Genomic DNA, 18765 nt, shown 5'->3' with positions numbered 1-18765 from the left:
GGTCCTGCAAACACCTGTTCTTAGCTTTGGGACCTTGAGTGTGTGAAGTGTGCCCTGTGATTCTCAGGTGACAGGGCGAGTGGGAAGGAATGGGAGTCAATGACTTGGGTCTCACAGCAATAGACTCCCCCTAGGGACCCCTAAGGGAGGGTCCTGGAAGTAGCAGGGATACCCATCTTTCCTTCCCCTACTGGTCCCCAGATGAAACTGGGCTTCCCCTAAAACAGAGCAGATGAGCAGACACGCTGGTTTCTAGGAAGGAAGAGAGAGTAGGAAACCCAAAATGAAGTCTGAGCTCAGGGCTGCTACGAAGAAGACACAGGCCCCAGGGCAAATGGGCAGTGTGAATACTCACCTTGACTACAGCTCCTTGTGGGATCCTCAACTCAGCCTCAGCCAGGACTGGGCAGACAAGCAGCACGGATGCTCACCCCAGCCTTGGTCAAACCCAAGTTGATGAGAAGTGGGGACAGTGACTCCAAGCCTAGGCCAGGCCTTAGGCAGATGGACAGTGTGGACATTCACCTGAACTTCAAGCTTACCCTGGGTTGGCAGGATGGACCCTCGACTTACCACAAGCCTTAGCCAGACCCAGGGTGTTGGGCAGTGTGGACGGCTTCCCCAGTCCCAGTCATGCTCTCAGAATCAGGAAATCCTTTGAAATTTGAGGGCAATAACCCCTGCCCTAATCATTTTTCAACAAATGTCTGGGATCCAGGAAGTTCAGCTTGCCACTGCAGGACAAGAGAGGGTTACTCTGGAACCCAAATGCCCGATTTGCAGCCCTGGAGCCATCCTTACCTCTCCAGCCTCAGTGCACTCACATAGAAAAGGGAGGATTATGCCCAGAGCATATTTCAGGGTGCCACCAGGACTGCTGTGATGGTTCAATGAGATGGGGCGGCCAGGGCTTGACCATCTACTGAGAGGCTCTCCTCTTTCCTGTAGCTTTCTTATTACACAAAAAGGGAAACCCAGAGAGGACAAAGGACTACCCCAAGATCACACACCAAATTGGGGTCAGAAGTTAACATAGCACCCAGATTTGGATCTTACATGGGGTGGGACTTCAGGAAACTCCTTGGACCATAACACTGTGTGGGATAAGCTGCGCCTTGGCGCCTGGCCCAGCCAGGCTGGGTGTGTGTGTACGCGCACTGCTGGTGGCAGGGTTCAGCGGACAGGGTGTCAAGGGAGCTGCCACTGCCGCCTCCTCGGTATTTTTAGCCTCGAGAATGAGCTGAGCTCAGGGCTCTGAGCAACCATGAGCAGTGAGAGAAATGGGAAGATTCCCGCCACCCCTCCCTACCACCACCAGCCAGGAGCTGGTTTTGGGTAAGGGCGGCCAGCCTGGAAAAGGGCAGAGACCTCAGGGACTGGGAGCAGTCAGGCCCTGAGCCCTGCATCCCAGCCCAACCCCATCTGGGTCATCTTCCTCATACTCCCTCCTGTGGGGTGCATCAGCACCCAGACAAGCTGGCAGGGACAGGCACTCCCTTCACACCCCCTGCTACCCTTGGCTTCCCCTGCTAGGAGCTCCAGGCCAGCTCTCGCCTACACCACGGGTCAGAGCTGTGAGGTTCCCATGACAACGGACGACAGCAGCAGAGGCTGCTGGCCACAGGGTCAGGGGTGAGGAGGGTGTGGGTGGTGGAGCAGAAGGGAGGGGGCCCAGCACAGGGGTGGTTGAGGGGGCTGAAGTGAAGGACCCTGAAATTATAGCTCCCTCCTGAGGCCTGAACGGCCAGGAAGACTGAGAACTTTGGCTGATTGATTCTGGAAAGGACTTCTAATTGGGAAAACTAGGCACAGAAAGGCTGGCTATGTCTTTGGTCATGTGATCAAGAAGCCAACTAAGGGATAAGGCTTGGATGGAAATCCTAGCCCTTTCTTCCTAGCCTCTAGGTTAGGGTCTTGAGAGATAAGAGGTGGAGCCCACATGTGCCCTTTGTCCCCATCTTCAGGAAGTAAATGGGTCCAGAAGCCCTCCAACCAGACTAGCCATTCTGTAACTTGGATTCTCCATCCGATAATGAGTGGTCAAGGCCCCTAAACCGACAGGTCACTCCTTGTCAAGCCTAGCCCCTATCTTACAAGCACAGGATATGTTGTGGTTCTCCTGGAAGGGGACATGGCAAGGATCATGGCCTCCTGCTCACTCCTCACCCCAGCCCCAGGGGCCCAGAGTGGAGTTGGGAATTTGCCCCACATACTCAAGTTGACTAAAGTCTTCACTCCAGATGTAAGTCCCTCTGAAGGCTGCCCAGGTTCCAGAACCATCATTAGTGCACATGGTCCCTAAGACAAAATATATCATTCATCTTAGAGCTTGAGGTTGACCTCACAGTTCTCTGAGCTCCCTCCAGTATGATCTCCCCACTGCCCCAGAAGTACCAGCCTCCAGGGCTCTTAGGTAAGCAGTATGGTCCTTTGAGGCTCAGCTCCACTCACACCTCCTCCAAAGAAAAATTAGGCTCTTCTTGGCTCTTCCCATCCTTCTGTCAGATCTCTTCCCATTGGCTCTGTCAGATCTCTTGCTCACCAAGGGGTATAAGGCTTGAGAGTTCAAAAGGACCTTTCACACAGGACTTTTCATTTCATCCATGAAACTCAGACTCAGCTATCCAAACCCTCCCACCAGTTGGACTGGGGGCCATGGGGGCTGCAAGAGGCAGGGCAGTTTCCTGATACGGGACCCAGCGCCCCTCCTGGGGTTGGGGGAGTCGGAGCACTGGGCACCCTCGTGATGAGGCTGGCTACAGGGCGATTAATCTTGTGAGGTCTGTGCGTCAGCCCCCCACTCCTTAGCCTCCCATGGTCAATCCTGCCTGCACTGCCCTGGGAGTTAATCTCCGCTCGGGGACTTCTCAGCTGCTGTCACGGCTGCATTAATTCTGAGGCAGAGGGAGGTAGGAAAAAGGAAACATAGTTGGGGGCGGGGGGTAGCCCTGTTGGGAAGGTTTTGTGATCAGCAGCTGGCAAGGAGGGGTCCCAAAGGATGGGAGTGTGGTGTCCTTCAAGGCCCTGCCTCAGATGAAGGGTGTGGGGGCATCTATGTTATCCCCCTCAGACCATCAGAGCCCTTGCACCCCTGGACTCAGCCCTCGGCTGCCAGCTGAGCCCCAAATGCAGTTTGCAGTTTTGACAGCAGATGTCTCTGCTATTATGATTTATCAAAATGCTTAAGGTAAATAATGCACACATATTTATAGGAAAGGAGGGAGTGGTAGAAGGTGGGACGGACTGAATAGTGTTGGGGGCTTTGGGGCCAAGGACTCAGCACCCTCGCCTCTGTCCTCAGCTCTCCCTTCGGACGGAAGGGTTGACCCCAGCCTGGCCCTGGGGAAAGTGAGCTGGGGTGACATCAAGCCTGCCCAGCTGCCTGCCCAAGCTTGGCAGGAGGTCAGGGAGTGGGTGGACCTGTCTTGCTGGGCCCCCGCCAGGCCTGGGAGGCAGCCACCTGGGGGAAGCGGCTGAGCCAGCCTCACACCTTGGCCGCGTTTCCATGGCTTCAGCTTGTCCTGGCTCCCAGAGGCTCTGTCGCCTTATCAACAGCGGGTACTGCCCTTGCCCTCACTTTCAAAGCCACTCCCCCAGACTCCAGGAGCTGCCTGTGAATCCCACTGCAGCAAAGCCAAAACTGAGCCACAGGCAGTTGCCCCCTCCTGGGCAGGGTAAGGGGCTTGGAGTATGGTGGGACGACGCTAGGAAGGTAGAGGGGCAGAGGCCTTTGTAGTCAGGCTGCACTCACTTTGGGCCCCCCCAAATACGCAAGCCCTGTCATGCTAGAGGAGGGGGCAGTGATTGTGGATTACCTTCTCACCCCCCACCTTCACACCATCCAGTCCTCTTTGCTTCAAAACATTTCTAGGCTTAAGAATGTTTGGCTGATTATTGGGTTTTCTGATTTGAAAAGCAATATTCATTTACTGAAAAAAAAAAAAAATGTAAAAAGCAAAGTCAGAAAGTGCAGAAAAGTTTAAAGAAGTAATGCTTGACCCTAATCCCATGTCTGGGCAGGATCACAGAAAGCATATGGGGTGGGGTTCCTTCCAGTCAAAGCCTGAAGCATAACCAGGTATTTAAAGGCCAGATTCTGAAACCAGAGGAACCCAGCGGTGTGGCCTTGGGTATATACCTCTCCCTTACCTCTCTGAACCTCAACTTTCTCATCTATAAAATGACATAACTGATCAATGCCCTCCTCATGGGGTTGTGAGGATTAAGGGAGCTCATACATGCAATGGACTGGCCCAATGCCTGGCACGCGGGCCAAAAGCTCTATGCCTCATGAGGCAGGAGGTATCATTAGAATCTCTAACCAAGGGTAGAGATGCAGCGTATGGACTTCCTAGGGGGCCAAGGAAAGGGGCTCTTTCTAGTAAGTTTCCCCTTACCAGTGGACAGCACTCTAATTAGGGTTAGAAATGCATGAGGAAAGAATGCCCAGAAAGAGGAGATAAGGTGTTTATTCAGCCCACAGAGGTTTTTCTGGTGCCAGTGCCACCCTCACTGAGCTACAGACTGTACCCCTGAAGCCAAGTGATGTCACCCAGAGCGATGGGGGTGGCACAGGGACACTAGACCTGGACTGCAGGGGTTAAGAAGCCTCCTGAGGAGGTACCACCTGAAGAGGGAGGGAGGAAGGCATCAGTCAGGAAAGAGAAGGCAACAGGAAACAGACGTAATTTGATTTTGGGATGGCCAGCCACCAGAGCCCACAGACCAAGTCCCCGGCCCCCAGACCAGGTGCTTTGCACTGAGGCCTGGGCGAGGCTCCCTCCCCTGGGCCCGCCCCATCTTCACGCCCTGCTGCCTGGAATCTGAGGCAGCCCTTGTTCTCTGGCAGGAGGGGAATTTAATGCCGCAGAGGGATGGCAGGTCGACAGGCGAAGAGAGATGAAAGTGTCTGCTCTGGCAGCCGGGTCGGAGGCCTCAGGGGACCCTCCTGCAACCCCTCCATCCTCCTAACCATTCTCCACTGTGTGGCAGGAAGAGCCTTCAAGGGGCCCTCAGGGGGATGTGGACCTCTGGGACAGGATTCCCTCCAGGGCTGTGTGACCTTGGGGGGCAGCTGGGCCTCTCTGTGCAGATTACTTGCCTGCAGGGTACCTGGGCCAAGGTCTGTATCATTAACATGCTGGTGCCTGCCTGTCTCTCCCCTACCTTGGCTGTCCTCCCCCACCTTGGTTGTCAGCAGTGCCTGTCAGCCTGCACAGAGTGGTGGGTGGGCAGTGGAGGGCCGGGGCGGGCTTCACAGTGACCTCCATCCATCCATCTCTGGCACCTGGGAGGGAGTGGGAGCTGGTGTTGCAATCAGGTCGGGCCAAAGTGGCCTTGACTGCAGCGGAGCCACACGGCCATTACCACCTCCTTCTTTGTGACAGCAGAGCTAGGCTTAGCCTGGGAATAGAGGCTGAGGCCCCAAGCCAGAATCTGCCCCCTGGGCTACCAGCCCCATGTCCCTATTGGAGATGCTGTGAGTCTTGGCACTGTGAGGTGACCTTGTTGTTCGCAAAGCACCCTGCCAAGTGTCCCACTCCACAACCTCTGGTTATGTTGCCTTTCTTGGGAACAGAGAGACAAGGGCATTTAGCCAAGGTCATCCAGCAAGGGCATACACATACACACAGTCTGACTTTGACACATGGTGATCAAGAAGTGAGGAGGACCCATTTAGCCAGACTCTCAGACTCCCTTTCCCTTCCATCGAGGCAGTTGGTCTTTCCAAAGCAGCCTGGTGCAGGGGTCTGGCAGCCAAGAGCTGAGTTCTAATTAGGACCCTGCTACCATCTTGCTCTGTGACTTGGACCTGTCACATACTCTCTTTGGGCTTCAGTTTCTTATCTGTAAAATAGGTAATAATCCCTATCCTGATGACTTTCTGGAGCCAGAGAAGCTAACTAACATGACAAATTGAAACCATCCCAGACTGAAGACAGCCTCCTACTTACTAGCCTTGGGGCCAAGGGGAAGTACCCACAGAGAGCTTAGCTCCTGGACCACAATCACCCAGTATACTATGGAAGCTGTCCTGCTTCCTTCTTCCTGCATGACATGACAGACGACAGCAAGCTCATAGCAGAGGGTCAAAGGCCCAGTCTGGAGTGTTGAGTCAGGCTCAGGACATGAGACAGGGGCCCTAGTCCAAGTTGGGGGATAAAGGCAGTGAGGGACTGCTATTCGGAGCAGGGGGGCACTAGGCAGCTCTGAGCAGGCTGGGATCGGGGAGGCCATTTGCAACTACAGAGAACAAAGAGGCTAGGGTTGCCAGGATAGTCTGTGGAGCTGAAGCCCTTGGTGGTGGACTGGAGAAGGGCTGTGGCAGCTGTGGGAACAGCGCCTGCTGCCCCCACGCCAGCTCCCCCACGTAGACAGGGCCTCAGGATCAGGCTGGGGGTAAGAGGAGCTGCCAGGGCCCCGACTCTGTCCCCGGAGCTGCATGGCTGTCAGGGAAGAGACCCAGGAAATGCTGTAGACAAAGACACACGGGGCACATAGTGTCGGCATCATTGAAAAGATCACAGGTGCACACCGACAATGTCATGAGCACACACCCAGGGTTATATGGGCAGTGTCACAAGGTCACAGAATGGTCACAAGCCAGCATCACATAATCGCAAGGAATTCCTGTTCTCAGTCCCAGGACCACACCCATGATGGTCTCATAGACACAATGTCACAAAGCACACAGAATCATCCAGTGTCTGTCACAGGGTCATGCGTGCTGTACAGTATCAAGGTTGCATATCCAATGTCATGCATTTGGTTGTACAACCTGGTATCACCTGGGTCTGTTACAGAACTGTAAAATATCACGGGATTATACATGCATTGTCACAGAATATCCCAAAGTGTGGCTGCTGACATCATATACTAACACATGGCCACAGGAGGTCTCACATTATAGTCTACCACACACTGTCACAGACCTATTTTCATAATGTCACTCAGTGTCACACATAGCCACATTGTTGCACAAGGCCTTACACGGTTGTCAAGGCCTTGAAGCATCTCTCTCTCTCTCTCACACACACACACACACACACACACACACACACACACACACACACACACATGCAGAATTGCATGCAGGCTAGGTTTATCTCTAGCCCATATGTACCCCCAGCCTCTCAAACTGCTCCCTGCAACCCATGTGCGGGTATGGAGTGTTTAGGGTGAAGGCTCCTGTGTCACCAGAAGGTCAGGCTCCTAACTGCAACACAGCAGAGCTTAGGGCACCCCCTGGGGAGGGGAATTGGGCATACAACTCCACAGGGGAGCCCGCCTCTAAGTACTTCTCTGTCAGACAGAAGAGCAGCAGGGGTGCGCCTGCAACAGAAAGACACAGAGATGCAAGATAAATGGAGATACAGAGAGATGTAGAGACATGAGAGACATGGAGACTCAGAGACACAAAAGAGAGTCAGAGACCAACAGAGACCATCAAGACAGAGATTCAGAGACAGTGAGCCAGAAAAACAGGCAGACAGACAAGGCTGGGGCCTGCTGGGGAAGGGGCAGCAGCTAGGCCACTCTGCGGAGAGGTGGGAGATGGGGTGGCCAGTTTTAGAAAAGACACGTACCCTGGGCGGAAGGTGAGGGACATCTTGATGAGATTTAGGTGAAGTTTTAAAATAGCAATGCCAGCTGCCATTGACCGAGTGCTTAAGATGAGCCAGGACCTTCCCCAGAGTGATCTCATTTCATCCTCAGGCAACTTTATGGGAGAGAGACTATTATTGTCCCCGTTTCCCAGATGAGGCAACTGAGGTCACCTCATGTGTTCAGCCTCACAGCTGTCCCCACCCCTGCCTGGGCCTCCTCCAGAGAGACTGGCTACCACTTTCACAAAGCAGAGTACAAGAGGCTGACGTTAGAAGAGGTGATAGGCCTCCAGATTAGGGCTTTTCTGTGTTAGGGGGGTGGGCCCAGGAGCCATGGCTGGGCTTAAGTTGGCACACCACAAGGTACAGACCGGCTGAGTCATGGCAGCCCCCCCTTTGGGGCTGGCACCGGAGCTGTCCACCCCACACCTGTAGGCATGCCAATGAGGGCTGGCTGAGGCCATCTGCAGCCCCGTGTGCTGCCAGCAGCCAGGTGGGGGTAGGCAGGGGCCTCCTGCCCTAGTATCCCCCCGCTGACCAGGCTTCTCACCTCCACACCCCCAAGAAGGGCCCTCTCTGCCCCCTCGAGGTTCTGAGGTGCTGCAGTTTGCCTTGTGCAGGGGCTGAGGGTGCCCCCCGGCTGCAATACCTCCCCTTACTCCCAGCTGGACGCCCCCCTTCGGCAGAGCCGCCTGGAGAGATCACAGGCAGCCACATGAAAGGAAATTTTTCCCAGGCAGAGATGGAGTTGAAAGCTGCCTCCCACCGCCCCCGCCTGCCCCCGCTGTGCCAGGCCAGGCTGCTGAGCTCCTGGTGATGGAAAGGAGCCTGTGACACATGGAAAGGGGTTGAGGGTCAGAGCCCCCTCCCAACATGGCTGCTTTTTCTCCTCCCAGTAACAATGGCAGAGATGGCCCGTCTTCCCCACCTCACTGCCCACTCAGCTTCAGAAGTTGCTTCTTCCCTCATCTCGAAAGCCCCTATCCACCTAGAGCCAGGCCCAACATCATCAGGAAGTCTTTCTTCAAGTCTAGCCTCCAACTCAGCCAGGCTCAAAGTGGCCGGGTGGGAAGGCTGCCTCCCTCCCTCCCAGTGGAGGACAGGCCTCATCCTGCAGGCCAGCCTATGATGTGTGGGGGTGCGGGGGTGGGGGGTGGTGGTGGTTTGCAGCTGCCACCTCTTCCTGTTCAGGTTGCCCTGGCCTGGACCATGTGGCTCTGTGGTGATTTCCCCAGCCATCTGGCCTCTGAGGTCTCAAAAAACTTTCGGGTGTGGGGACAGCCCTACAAGAGACAAAGCCAGGGACACACCTAGGCCACAATCCAGCAGCCCACAGGCTTGAAGAGGTGTATGTGGAGGGGTCTCTGTGTGTGCTGGGCACAGCCCTGTCCCCACAAGCCTATGCTAAAACTGCTCCCTGGGGACTCACCTCAGTAGCTGAAGGAGCACTAGATCTCTGCAAATAAGAAAATAACCTGGACTGGAGCTCAGGCCCCACCCTCGGTGCTGGCTGCTTTGCACTGATCAGGCCCTACTGATTTTAGGTGAAAAGAGAAGGTGGCCCCAGGTGAGTGAAGGTTCTAAGACAGTGGGTATAATCAGGCAGATGAGGTGCTCTAGTACCAGCCACTTCCAATTAACCCTTTTCTTGTTTAGAAAAAAAAAAGTGCAGCTTGCTGCCAGTGTTCATTTAACATCATGCGTAGGAATGCTACGTTTTCTAGGATTTGACATTTTCAGCGAACTACTAAAAACAGAATGCTATAAATAGAATCATGTCATTTGTTTCCAGAGATTATCGATATACATGAGCAATGTGAAAATAATAATAAAAGCGAGATAGTTCGTGGTGAATTTTGGGGGTAAGGTTAGGGCTGTGATCTGCGAGTTTTCTGGGGGTAAATGCTGCAGCCGCAAGCACTGCCGGTCAGTATTCTCCGGGCAAATGAGAAAAGGGTTTTAATAGCATTTGCATCCTGTCAGCCAGGTTGGCTGCTCCCCGCTTGTGGATCTGGAGGACCTCAATTCCCAAGAGATCCCCACTCTAAATATCCCTGTGTGATCACTCTTCCTTCCCAAGGTGATCCCAGACAATCCCTGCCCAGCAATAGCCCCCCAAACCATACAGCAAAAAGCCAGCAGTGCTTCGTGACACAAACATGCATTCGTTTTATTCACAAAACAGCCTGGTTTCCTAAAACAATACAAACAGCATGTTCATCAGCAGGAAGCTGGCCACGGGCAAGGGGGCCCCCCCCGGGCACCCACCCCCACTGGCAGGGGACCACGCAAAGAAGCCCTTTCTTCTGTTGCCATCAGCCAGGCCAGAAAAAAAAGGACTTATTTTCTCTAAGGGAAGTAGCCAGGTTAAGAACTATGGAGACATGGGCTCCCCAGATCTCAACAGATAAATGAACAGAATTTTCATTTTTGCAAAATCATCACTGTTGGGGTGGGGGATCCCATTGTGGGGACCGTGGGTGCAGCACGCCTGGCCTGGGCCCTGAGGGTGGGGGGGGCTGCTCCCTGCCCCTCCGTGAGCTCCTCTCGGCAGGTCTGCCCACGTGGATGGATATAGAGGGGCTTCAACACGGCGCCACCAACATTCTCTTTATAAACGTGAGTGGGTTCTCCAGGCAAACTATGCACTATTTCATGGTCAGAAAGAATCAAAGGAAGTTTAAATGAGGGTGGAGTTAAACTGTGCTAAATTACAGTAGTGCTTATTAGTAACTAGATTTCAAAAGGTTACAGAAAATTTACATTCTCTACACAAAACTGCATCTCCTGCACAGACAACATCGACATTGACACAGGAAGGAAACTGATTGTCCATTCTTTGCCCAGGAAGTCTCGGTACTTTATAGATTCGTCTTTACCTCTTTTTTTGTTGTTGTTCTTCTGAAAAAGCAGTTAAATTTTTTTTCTTTTCTTTTTATACTAGGGACGTGGAGATGTTAAAACGACAACAAAAAATATATATATAAAAACAGGAATGAAATCTGTGAGAGAATATTTTTGGTTCTAAAGACGGGTGCATCCGTTTGTCTTCGCCCGAATCCCTTGCCGGAGACCACACGAGCAGTGACATTGCACGGAGAGGGCAGCTTTGGATTCCCGCCGCCGTCACTGAAACCACCGGAAGGCGGCTCCCGTCGGAAGCATCACCTTCTGGCGGGGGCGGGAGACAAAAACAAGGAGAGAGTTCAGTCAGGGTCCGGCTGGGCCTGGTGCAAAGACGCTCCCCCGTGGAAGGCCTCATGGCGGAAAGATGGGCATGGAGTCAAGGCAGCCACCCCATGAAGTTCCTGCCATCCTGGTCAGGCTAGAGAAGGAGCCTTGACCTACTGGGCCACCGAAGGGCCTGAAGCACCCTGAGGCCTCCTGAGCCATTGTGCCCAGGAACTCTCCTTCCAGACAGGAACAAACACCCCTTTCCCTGGTCCAAAGGCCACAAGCGCCAGGTGGTGGTGGTGCTTCTGAGAGCTGTGCGCACATTTCTGTCACATGAACATGTAAGCATGTGCACTGGACACATATACGAATGTGTACCCCAAGCTCTGCCAGTGTGTAGCGTGTTTGGAACTGCAGTAGCGAAGGATACTTGCTGTGTTTATTGAGAGACTGCATCTATAATAAGACTATGTGCATTGGGCAGGGGTATGTGTGCGTATGTGTCTACACTAGACAAGGGTGAGCACCTTTGTGTGCCTATAGGTGTGTTCTGTGGGCAGGAGCGCAGATATATGAGTTTTGGGGCTTGGGGAGCAGGTAGCCACAGCTCAGATGCCAATATTGTTTTCCAAACATTCTGGACATTTGTGTCAAGCCCACTCGTAGAGGGGTGGGGATGAGCACGGACAGCAGGCTGAAAAGATGCTTTTGTACCCAGGCCTGGCACCATAGCTAAGCTGCCACAGCTGGAGGCACAGGGACAGGCCCTGCCATGAGGGTGGAGAGAAAGCAATATAGGAACTGTTTGGGCTTTTTAAAGCCAATCCAATAGTGGACAGGCCATGCCCATGCCCCAGGCTCGCCCCCTAGCCCCAGGCTCGCCCCCTAGCCCCAGGCCCATAAGATCCCTGGCCATTAGTTGTGCAACCAGACTGATCTTGGGGCCCCAAGGCACCCCAAATCTGTCAACTAGGTGCCTAGATCCAGGGTTCTTCCAGGCCTCAGAGCAGGGAGGTCAGCACTAGAGCTGCTCTATTTTTGGGTGGCCTTGGGGAAAAGTCTGGGCTCTGAAGGGGCAAGTGAAGGGGTTAACCCTCAAAGCCACAGGGTCCATAGGACAGACCTCATCAAATGGGGCAGGGGAGAGTCTCAGAATCTTAGGTCATGGAGAAGAAGCTTTAGGACGCATCTGAAAGTCAGAAACTTAGGACCCAGAACTTGAGGAAGGGGTTCAGAATGCCAGGGTCTGGCTGGTAACCCTAGGCCCCTGCCTGGGGTTTTATGCTCGCCCTGCAAACTACAACCTAATGGGATCTCAGGATGTGGCTCTGACTTCTGGGGCAGTGAACTGGTGTCTCGAAGACTTGGCCTAGAATCCCAGACCCAGGAATTCGCTGGGCGACCCCAGATCCTCGCCAGGAAAGGTGGAGTTGGGGGCTGGGGGTGAGTTTGGACGGCCAGACAGATGCAAGAGCCCACACACCTCCCTCTAAGGCGCCGTTACCTCCAGAGCAGCGGAAGGCTTCTTTTTGAGTTCCTCACATTTTCTGAATTTGCAAATCTGATGGCCAGTCTTTCGGTTCCTACAACTGCTGCACTGCTCGCAGTTGATGCGCCGCCGGCAGGGCGCGCACATGCCGCAGCGTTTCCGCTTCTTCTTGCCCGAGCTGATGGCAGAGGCCAGCTCACCCTGCATGGGGTACTCAGCCAGGCCTGCCATGTGCAGCGCGCTCTCGGCCAGGAACACGCCCGCTGGGGTCATAATGAAGAGGCCTGGGTTGATGGGGAAGGCGCCCAGGTAGGGGAAGTCGGACTGGCCATTGAGGGCTTCGGCACCCGCCACAGCCTCCATGTCGGGCAGGCCTGCGCCTGCCTCGCTCATCAGCGGTAGGTGCTCCTGCACCACGCGCTTCAGCATCTCCGTGGACTGCGCAAACTGCTGCAGCGTCAGCTGTCCCTCGGCTGCCAGCTCCGTGGCCCGCTCGGCCTTGCTCAGCAGGCTGGCCACAGCACCACTTTTGTGCTTTGAGGTAGAGTTGCTTTTGTCCACAGCCATGGCTGCCGCCAGGTCGTGCCCATTGGCCAACAGGGAGGCAGCGGCTGCAGCCGCAGCAGCCTTTTCGGCAGACTCCCCACCCATCATGCTGCCACCACCACTGCCCCCACTGCCCCCGAAGGAAGAGTAGTGGGAGAGAGGACGGGAGCGACGCAGGCTCTTGTTGAGGGGTTCGCTGATGATGCCACTCTTGTTCCGACGCTCGGGGGGTGGTGCATCATCCGCCACCGAGGCTGGAGTAGCAGCGGCCACCGCTGCACTCTTGTCGGCCACTCCTGCCTTTGGGCCGCTGCCACTGCTGCCATTGGCACTGCTGCTGCTGCTGCTGCCGCTGGTGTCCTGGGAGCCACTGCTGAGGCTCGACATGGTGGGGCCGAGGCCCAGACCCCGCTGCTGGGGGAGCCTACCAACTGCGGGGGGCGGGTGTCCTCAGTTAAGCCCGGTTCCTGCTGCCTACAACAGAGATGCCTGGTGGGCCTCGATGCTCAGGGCAGGTACATGGTCAGGTGTCCACGTGGAAGTATCTTCACTCTGTCAGGACAAGAGGATGCAGGGTCAGGGCAGTGGTAAACATCTCCGACACCACTACCACCACCACCACCACCAATGACCATATTGCCACTGTAACAATGACAAGCCTGAGTAGGAATTTAGTAAGTGCTGCCCCGCCCTCCCCATTAGGAATTTTTTATCTGTACTATCTCAGTTAAGACTCATTAGAACCCTACCAAGTACTGGTTAGTGATACCCTATTTAACAGATGAGGAAGATAAGATATAAGAGAAGAAATGACTAGCCCATGGATACACCAAATAGCCCAGTCTTTACAGCCAGACCTGTCTGCTAGAGTCAGGGAGACAGGATGGAAAGAGGTAATCCTTCTTGAGCTGAGGGTAGGAGAGAGCTGGAGATGTTTATTAAATTTGAGGGGTTATAGAATCATCTTCCACTTCCTAATCTTCCTTCCCTGACCCAACTACAAAAAGGGGTTGGAACAGCTTCTAAGGAGCTTGATGGTATAGACCAACATGTGTGGGAAGCTGCCCTATTTCCCTATTGGATATTCCTATAACGCATCAATTATCTCACAGCTCTGACAAGACCTGCAGGTAAAGGAAATGGTTTACCTTTAATAAAGTTTGCCAAATAGAGCTCAGAATCCTTATTTCAAGGAGCATGTATCCTCCTGAAAGAGGGCAGGCAGGATACTATGCCAGAGGACAAGCCTTCTGCAAACGTGCGGGACATGCTTGTTCACACATTGGCACACATTTCCTTCTCATTCTCAAACTCAGACCCCACCCTGGTCTCTATTCAGGCCTCTCACTGCTGTGCTCTGGGCCTAACTCCTAGATGGGACTAGGTGGAAGTCCCAGAGAGAGCCTAGAGCTGGGCTATGGACAGGAGGGACTTCTGGCTAGTGCAAGTTGGAACTGAGAGTAGGTGTGACCCTTCCCAGGACAGAGCCTATTCTGCTCAGGCTCCAAGATGAAGGCACGTGAGCAGCCAGGCTCCTTGGCCAGCAAACAGTCTGGGAGAAACTATTCCAGATGGAATGGAGTAGTGGCAGTTTCCTCATCAGCCCTGGCTCTCTAACTGTCTGCCTGCCTAGGCCCAGCAATCCCCAGGAGAGAGGTAGGAAGAAAGGGTCAGGCCTGAGCAGCTGGCGGCAAGGGGGAGGCACACATCTGGCGGGGCCTGTCCCACCCTGGGCTTGGGGGCAGCACACACTGTATCTTTGTCCCCAGGCAACCCCACCATCCCCCAGTCACATGACTCAGCCTGTCACAGGAGGTCATTTAGTCCAACCCTCTGCACTTACATAAGGGGAAATTGAGGCCCCGAGGAGGCAGGGCCCCTGCCCCCAGGACTGCTAAGAAGCAGCAACAAAGAGGGCCGAGAGTATGAAAGGGAAACACCGTCCCCAGGGTGAGGGGAGTGGCAGGCGTCAGCAGAAAGCCAGGTACTCCCTGCCCTGCCCTAGTGGGCACCAGCCCACTTAGCTCTTTCCTAGTAAAGATAGATGAACGGTGAAGAAGAGCTGGGTAAGCGGGCAGGCTGTACCAGAACAAATTCAGGCTGGGTTGTGGGTGCCACAGACATCACAAGCCCCAGTAAGAGGAAGGGGGCTGTATATGCCCAAGGATAGCTATGTTCCACCCTGCTTCCTAAGGGCCAAGCCCAGGCCAGCTCTTCAGTCCCTCTCCTCAGAGAACAGTACCCTGCCAGGCATCAGTGACCCTGGTTAGGTGTTGAGGACTAGAGCCAGTGAGATCAGGGCCAGAGACCATCACCCCAAGTCAACGCACCCAGCCCCTGCTCATCCATGCTCAACTAACACCCCTGGACCACATTCCCAGCAGCCTCATACAGGGGAGGGCAGGCGCCCCCGGGTTGGAGAGCTGGGGAGGGGAGCAGTCTGCGCCCTAGACCCCGTGTGTGTCCCCCCCCGCCCCACGGCCTGCTGGCTGGTGGCAGAAATCGATAGCGGCATTAACGCTGCTCTTGCTCTACTCTCCCCTCCCTCCTCCCAGCTCCAGAATCTGGCTCTGCGTGCGGGGCTGGCAGGTCAATTAGAAGTCAGCTCCCTCCGACACAGCCCGGCCTGCGTTCAGGGCTGGCGCTCTGGCTGAGCCTCCCTGCTTTTGTCTCCATCCTGAGTCTCTTGTGGTGGGGACCAAACCTCACGTTCTGTTCCTCTCTGGCCTTCTCTTTGAATCTTTCTGATCTTCCATTTTTCTGTCCTTCCTCAGGGACTACCCTCTCCTAGCCCCCCAGGTCCTGGGACATGCTGAGCCTGGGACCAGAAGACGTGATATGTCATTGAACAGGTGCTGCAGGCAGAACGCTGGTTTGTCAGCCACAGAAACTGAAAGTAAGGGATACACAAGGATAACTGTCCTCAAACCCCAGAGTGGGTAAATACCCACATCTAGTCCCCGAGGCCTGGTCCCTATGTTTGTTCCCAATCTGCCCCTGTACCTGGCTCATCATTTACTTCAGACCGCGGGAAAAGCTGATGCCCCGGTCCTAGTGGACCCTTGACCATAGGATCCTTTTGCCTTCCTCATGGAATGGGAGAACCTAAGAAGACCGTCTCCCAGGCCCCAGTCTCCTACTTAGCAGGGTACACAGCAACCCCTTCCCAGGCCAGGAAGGGCCTGGCAGTGCCAAGGCAGCAGGGGAGGAGCTGGGGCTGCGTTGAAGCGGAGCGGGAATGAGCGGGAGGGAAAGCTGGCGGGCAGGCGGGCGGCGGCGGGCGCATCCATCATCGGCCCTGCCAGGAACGCATCCAGCCCCCAAAAAGAAATACTGCGCCTGAGGAGGGACAACAAAGGGCTCCGTTTCATCAGCAATGCGGAGCCAGCGCCCCGCCGCCCCGCCAGGCGCGGTCAGCCCACAAAGGACCCCTTTGTCCATGCAGGAGCCAGGCAGGCCGGGAGCTGGGACCAGGGTCTGACGGGCGGGGACAGAGTCCAGAGGGGGCGGGTGGTGAGGGGGGAGCCAGTCATGGAGAGCTGGGGGGCAGCGAGGGACATAGGGGCAAAAAAACACAGACAGGTGGTAGGCATAGAGGATCACGAGACAGAGAACTCGAGGGGTGGGTTAGAGAAAGGGGGATTGGAGAGGACAGGGCAAAGGGTCAAGGCTAGAGGACACAGCATCATGGAAACAGAGGCTGGGGGCCGGGATGAGAGAGATCCAGGGCGTCAATCCAGATCAGAACCTTGACAGTTTGAGAGACATGGAGGCAGAGCTCTGACTCAGGGACCTGAGGACCAAGAGAAAGCAGGTGGACGTGCCCACAGGAGAGGGAAGAAGAGGGAGAGGTTGGGGAGACCAGATGAGACCCACCTCCTCTAGGGCCCATCCCACTCTGGCCCACGGCCTGGGAAGAGATGGGAGAAGGGGTAGGGGTCAATGGATTCTTGGTCTCAGGGCCGGACCATGGGGCCCAACCTCCTGTGGGCACAAGCTCATTGGCTAAGCTTGGAAGAGAGGGACGGTTGAAGGTGGGGCCACTCTTCTGACAGTGGGGCCACCTCCTGCATCTACCCCCAGGCCCTGGCCAGTCCCCAACGGCACAGACCCTTCCTCCTCTCTAACCAGCTCCCACCATCAAGTGACAGGTTCCCTTAACTGACTGACTAACCCTATCAGCTAGCATGTGCTGAACACCTACTGTGTTCCAGGCCCTGTGCTCTTATGCTTTATAGGTCTTCTCTCCCTCGACTCCTCCCCAGAACCTGAGAGATAGGAACTATTAACCAACTGTGGAGATGATGACATAGAGGCCGACAAGTTCAAGCTGTCAGGCCAAGGTCAAACAGCTAGTGCTGTTTAAGGAAGAACTTGAACCCAAAGCTCAAGTGTTAGTCACCACCCTGCTCTGTGACAGCCTCTGCTCACCTGGGCAACTGACAAGAGTAGCCCAAGGCAAAGTGACCAAAGATGTCCCTATCTCCCAGAGTTGTTACCATGCCTGTCACCTTTACGTGGTCAGGGGGCGAGCTGTCCCAGACCCCAGGGGTTTGCCCCGACCTGGAGGACTTGGAAATACCCAGGCAGGAACCTAGAATTCTGGGCCAGTGACGTCATAATGCCAGCTGGCAATGAGGTCATCAGAGGTGGTAGCCATGCCTTCCCTCCACCCTCAGCCCCAGAGGGACCAAGACTCAGCCCCAGCAGGGCTCTGTCCTGAGCCCTTCAGGCCAGATAGCATGTGGAGGGACACTGAGGGGCAGGATAGTGCTGTCCACACACAGGCATGCACACAAGTGGCCGACAGTTTGAGAGTCTAGATGTCCAGTTACACACAGCCCCACAGCCTACCCAATAGCAGCCCCATGCCCTGCGCTGCAGGGAGACAGTATACAACACAGACCCCTGGAGGAGTGTACCCAATGTTAAATGACAGCAGGAAAGGGACCGAGTGAGGCATGAGATGGGGGGCCTTCTTGGAGGAAGGGACCTCTAGCCTGTGCATTAAAGATGAGAAGAGGTTACCAAAGGGGACACAAGCCTAAGAAATGGGGAAGTGGGTGCAAGGTGTGTCTGTGAGGCTGGCAGAATCCCAACAGGGCAGGGCCTTGAGACCAAGGGCAGGATTTTTTTAACAGCTTTACTGAGGTATCGTTTACATACTATAAAATTCAGCCATTTATAAGTGTACAATTCAATGGTTTGTAGTGAATTTACAGAGTTGTGCAACCATCATGACTACCAAGGGCAGGGTGTGAGCAAGGTGCCAGCCTTTGCTGGCTGGGACAGCCTCCCAGTTATCCCTGCTGCTGAGGGAGGGCCTCCTGGAGGAGGCTATGTTTCAGCAGGGCCTTCAGGACCCTGAGCTGCCACAGCCTGGGCAAGCCAGCTTTGCAGACTTGCATATCCTGGCTCATGGCACCAGTCCCCACACTTCCATGCTCACTCCTGACATCCCTGCTCCACCCTCCCCACCACACACACTCCTCCACCCACCTTGGTGGGCTGGTCTCCTTGGCGTCCAAGGGAGACAATATAGACAGACAGACTGATGGCAGGACAGCTGATGGTAGCGGGGAGTGCAGACCACAAGCTATGGTGGTTGAACTGAGCTGAGCAATACAGTGTGTGTGTGTGTGTGCAGGGGGGTGGTTTCCATCTCTGATTTCCATGATTCAGGCTAGGGAGTTTCCAGAGGGAAAAAAGCCCCACTCAGACCCAAAGAGACATACACGGGACACTAGTCTTGGAGGCTGGGAGAAATGCAGCCCAGCTGGAGAACACAGGGCACGTATCTGGCTACGGATGGACACACGTTATAAGGATACCCTGATCACTGCTAGCACCCCGCGGATGGCCCGGGGTGAGACGTGACCTCAATAGCACTAGGGTCTCCCCAAGACTGATACTCTAAGACTGACTGCCAAGGACAAAACAAGAGGCTGC

At 54.9% G+C, this 18765-nt stretch overlaps 2 protein-coding genes across 4 annotated transcripts in view; both read right to left on the bottom strand.

The window, feature by feature from the left end:
- Positions 1 to 3104, bottom strand: part of PSD2 (pleckstrin and Sec7 domain containing 2) — a 117489-nt gene extending 114385 nt beyond the window's left edge. Inside the window, exon 1 of the mRNA XM_023524507.1 lies at positions 356 to 3104. The gene's annotated coding sequence lies outside the window, so the exon portion shown is untranslated. The remainder of the gene's footprint in view (positions 1 to 355) is intronic.
- Positions 3105 to 9749: 6645 nt separating this feature from the next.
- CXXC5 (CXXC finger protein 5) overlaps positions 9750 to 18765 on the bottom strand; it is a 33620-nt gene continuing 24604 nt past the window's right edge. For all 3 annotated transcript variants that reach the window (XM_011382271.2, XM_011382272.2, XM_023524504.1), the window contains 2 exons: positions 12286 to 13368; positions 9750 to 10778 (listed from right to left, as the gene is read on the bottom strand). In XM_011382271.2, the coding sequence (XP_011380573.1) occupies positions 10734 to 10778; positions 12286 to 13203 (963 nt within the window). In that variant the 5' untranslated portion in view covers positions 13204 to 13368 and the 3' untranslated portion in view covers positions 9750 to 10733. The remainder of the gene's footprint in view (positions 10779 to 12285; positions 13369 to 18765) is intronic.

Source organism: Pteropus vampyrus, unplaced genomic scaffold (assembly GCF_000151845.1).
Source record: "Pteropus vampyrus isolate Shadow unplaced genomic scaffold, Pvam_2.0 Scaffold470, whole genome shotgun sequence".
Lineage (NCBI taxonomy): Eukaryota > Metazoa > Chordata > Mammalia > Chiroptera > Pteropodidae > Pteropus > Pteropus vampyrus.
The sequence above is the reverse complement of the archived record's forward strand: the minus strand, read 5'-3'. Positions and strand labels throughout refer to the sequence as shown.